We start from the raw sequence: 4,188 nt of genomic DNA, 5'->3' as shown, positions 1-4,188 counted from the left end.
TTAATATTTATTACCTCTATTAACTGTATAGTTCAGCAGATCGTTCGTTCGCAACTGCGTGTATTTTAATGTGTATTTATTGTATTCCAGTAAATATCCAAATTACATTAATATACAATTTTTTTAAAATTATAAATATAAAAATGATTTTTTTTTTTTTGCTTTCCAAACTAAGGGCCAATCCAAAATCCCCCCAAAAAACACTCAGTGGATTACGGTTATAAAATCAAACCTAAAAATAACCTTTAAAGAACGTTCCATATGCGTTGCCTTTAGGTTGTCACACAAAACGAATTCCAGCAATGTTAATATTTTGGCTACAAAACCTCGAGAACGTTCTTAGAATGATATTATTTGACTCCCAAAAATAACCAAACGGGAACCATATGCTAACGTTAGAGGAACGTTCTGTCAATCACATGACCAGCGGCACGATCTTCACTCAAGAGGAGTTTCCCGACCGGAGAATAAGTTCACACACCCCTACTTATTTCACTATATACATTAGTTATATACTGTATATGCATGTAGATATGCAATCAGGCATAACATTATGACCAGGTGAATAACACTGATGATCTCTGATATATTAGGCAGCAAGTGAACATGTCGTCCTCAGAGTTGATGTGTTAGAAGCAGGAAAAATGGGCAAGCGTAAGGATTTGAGTGAGTTTGACAAGGGCCAGATTGTGACGGTCAGAGCATCTCCAAAACTGCAGCTCTTTTGGGGTGTTCCCGATCTGCAGTGGTCAATTTTTTCAGTGTAAATGATTTAATTTGATTGGTAACAGCCCTATAGTGTCTTGTTCTAAATAAATTTCTAGATCAAAGTAAAAAAAAATAAAAAGAAAGCTGAAGCATATTCTATATTTAATAAGATAATGGAAAAAATTTCCTTTATAAAAGGTAAAAATATCACAAATATGCAGATTTAAATATGTCAAAGCTGACTGGTGAGAATATTGCTTCAGAAGAAATTATATTTACATTAAAAAAACAATTTTTTACTCGGACAAGCACGTGAACCGGCTTAATGTCTAGTCCTGGTTTATCTATCTTATAGTTTTCCTCCATGGTGCTGCACATATTTCTATATAGTTGTTTGTTCAGTTTTATCTATGCAATGCCATAATGAATGACTTCAAAAACTGAGAACATTTTATTTATTAAATGAATTGAACAGTAAAGTTTATAAACCAAGAATACAAGACGAACAATTGAACAGAGCAAATGTGATTCTTTAAAACTGGCCACTAAAATTGTGCATATAATCAGTAGAAACGATAGTAGTCAAAAACACACGCCGGACAGAACTGAGCCTTTAAAGGGTTAGTTCAGCCAAAAATGTAAATTGTGTCATTAATGACTGAGCCTCATGTGGTTGGACACCCGTGAGATGGACTTTGTAACTTTAGTCTTTAGTGTCTTTTAAGGGTCTTGAGAGTGTAAAGTTGAGCCAATGGAGGCCTTTCAGAGCATCAGATTTACACTAAAATATCTTCATTTGTGTCTGAAGATGAACGGAGGTCTGACGGGTGTCCAACCACATGAGGGTGATTAATTTTCATTTTTGGTTGAACTTTAACCCTGATCAGACTACACGAATAAGAACAGCTCCAGAGACTTGGCGTGCAGATGCTGGGCCAGATTCTTGATGCGACAGAGCCGCACGTGCCGCACATCTCCAGCGCCGTACACGCGGTATATGTGATAGCGCTCCTTCTCCTTCAGCGCCAGGTCCAGCTCGTTCGCAGACATGTGGATGAAGTGCCGATCTCGGCGGACCGTCGTCTTCACCTCCACGAAGATCTCGCGCTCGCTCTCGAAGCTCAGCTTGAAGTCGCAGGCGCGGCCGCTCTCGCCCCTCTCGTTGAACCAGGTGATGTCACTGGGGCCGGATCCGCCGCGCTGCTTCCAGTGGGTGAGGAAGGAGAACACCAGCTGCTCGCCCCACTGCCCGATGCAGGCCGTGTCTTCGCTGTCTTTGGGCAGCACCAGGGTTTGAGGAATGGAGCAGTCCAGCGCCAGATCCTCCAGGACGTCCTCCGGACACATGGCTTTGCTCCACACCGCATTATCCAGCGTTATGGGCGGACGCGGGCGGCTCTCGGCTCCCTGGAACTGGCTCAACACCCTCTCAGGAGCCAGGGGTGGAATATGGCTTCTGGACAGAAGAGGAAAGTGTTGATGGCTTTTTTCACGGACGAAAAACGAGACGATAACTAAATAAAAACCAGCTTTGGATGAGAAACACTATTAGGGAAATCTACTGTAATTAGTGCTGGGCAGTATGACCAAAAATGTACAGTATTTTTAAAAATTATATCGGTTTCGAGGTATATGACGGTATTTTTCAGTAAATTATATCGGTTTCGAGGTATATGACGGTATTTTTCAGTAAATTATATCGGTTTCGAGGTATATGACGGTATTTTTCAGTAAATTATATCGGTTTCAAGGTATATGACGGTATTTTTCAGTAAATTATATCGGTTTCGAGGTATATGACGGTGTTTTCCAGTAAATTATATCGGTTTCGAGGTATATGACGGTATTTTTCAGTAAATTATATCGGTTTCGAGGTATATGACGTATTTTTCAGTAAATTATATCGGTTTCGAGGTATATGACAGTATTTTTCAGTAAATTATATCGGTTTCGAGGTATATGACAGTATTTTTCAGTAAATTATATCGGTTTCGAGGTATATGACGGTATTTTTCAGTAAATTATATTGGTTTCAAGGTATATGACGGTATTTTTCAGTAAATTATATCGGTTTCGAGGTATATGACGGTGTTTTCCAGTAAATTATATCGGTTTCGAGGTATATGACGGTATTTTTCAGTAAATTATATCGGTTTCGAGGTATATGACGTATTTTTCAGTAAATTATATCGGTTTCGAGGTATATGACAGTATTTTTCAGTAAATTATATCGGTTTCGAGGTATATGACAGTATTTTTCAGTATATTATATCGGTTTCGAGGTATATGACGGTATTTTTCAGTAAATGATATCGGTTTCGAGGTATATGACGGTATTTTTCAGTAAATTATATCGGTTTCGAGGTATATGACGGTGTTTTTCAGTAAATTATATCGGTTTCGAGGTATATGACGGTGTTTTTCAGTAAATGATATCGGTTTCGAGGTATATGACGGTATTTTTCAGTAAATTATATCGGTTTCGAGGTATATGACGGTGTTTTTCAGTAAATTATATCGGTTTCGAGGTATATGACAGTGTTTTTCAGTAAATTATATCGGTTTCGAGGTATATGACGGTATTTTTCAGTAAATTATATCGGTTTCGAGGTATATGACGGTATTTTTCAGTAAATTATATCGGTTTCGAGGTATATGACGTATTTTTCAGTAAATTATATCGGTTTCGAGGTATATGACAGTATTTTTCAGTAAATTATATCGGTTTCGAGGTATATGACGGTATTTTTCAGTAAATTATATCGGTTTCGAGGTATATGACAGTATTTTTCAGTAAATTATATCGGTTTCGAGGTATATGACAGTATTTTTAAAAATTATATCGGTTTCGAGGTATGTGACACTATTTTCCAGTAAATTATATCGGTTTCGAGGTATATGACAGTGTTTTTCAGTAAATTATATCGGTTTCGAGGTATATGACGGTATTTTTCAGTAAATGATATCGGTTTCGAGGTATATGACGGTATTTTTCAGTAAATGATATCGGTTTCGAGGTATATGACGGTATTTTTCAGTAAATTATATCGGTTTCGAGGTATATGACGGTATTTTTCAGTAAATTATATCGGTTTCGAGGTATATGACGGTATTTTTCAGTAAATTATATCGGTTTCGAGGTATATGACGGTATTTTTCAGTAAATTATATCGGTTTCGAGGTATATGACGGTGTTTTTGAGTAAATTATATCGGTTTCGAGGTATATGACGGTATTTTTCAGTAAATTATATCGGTTTCGAGGTATATGACGGTATTTTTCAGTAAATTATATCGGTTTCGAGGTATATGACGGTATTTTTCAGTAAATTATATCGGTTTCGAGGTATATGACGGTATTTTTGAGTAAATTATATCGGTTTCGAGGTATATGACAGTGTTTTTGAGTAAATTATACCGGTTTTGAGGTATATGACGGTATTTTTCAGTAAATTATATCGGTTTCGAGGTATATGACGGT

General features: G+C 37.0%; 1 protein-coding gene across 1 annotated transcript; it reads right to left on the bottom strand.

Annotated features, from left to right (window-relative positions):
- Positions 1 to 1,149: 1,149 nt before the first annotated feature.
- On the bottom strand, positions 1,150 to 2,158 carry LOC307143701 (uncharacterized protein). Its single transcript, XM_079845453.1, has one exon. The coding sequence runs from the start codon at positions 2,053 to 2,055 to the stop codon at positions 1,597 to 1,599; it is 459 nt and encodes a 152-aa protein (XP_079701579.1). The 5' UTR covers positions 2,056 to 2,158; the 3' UTR covers positions 1,150 to 1,596.
- Between the last annotated feature and the right edge of the window lie 2,030 nt (positions 2,159 to 4,188).

This window comes from Gobio gobio (assembly GCF_949357685.1).
Source record: "Gobio gobio genome assembly, chromosome: 20".
NCBI lineage: Eukaryota > Metazoa > Chordata > Actinopteri > Cypriniformes > Gobionidae > Gobio > Gobio gobio.
The sequence above is the reverse complement of the archived record's forward strand: the minus strand, read 5'-3'. Positions and strand labels throughout refer to the sequence as shown.

Bases quoted from the DNA above. Each gene is read 5' to 3' on its own strand.
- LOC307143701 (XM_079845453.1), bottom strand. From the start codon at position 2,055: ATGTGTCCGGAGGACGTCCTGGAGGATCTGGCGCTGGACTGCTCCATT.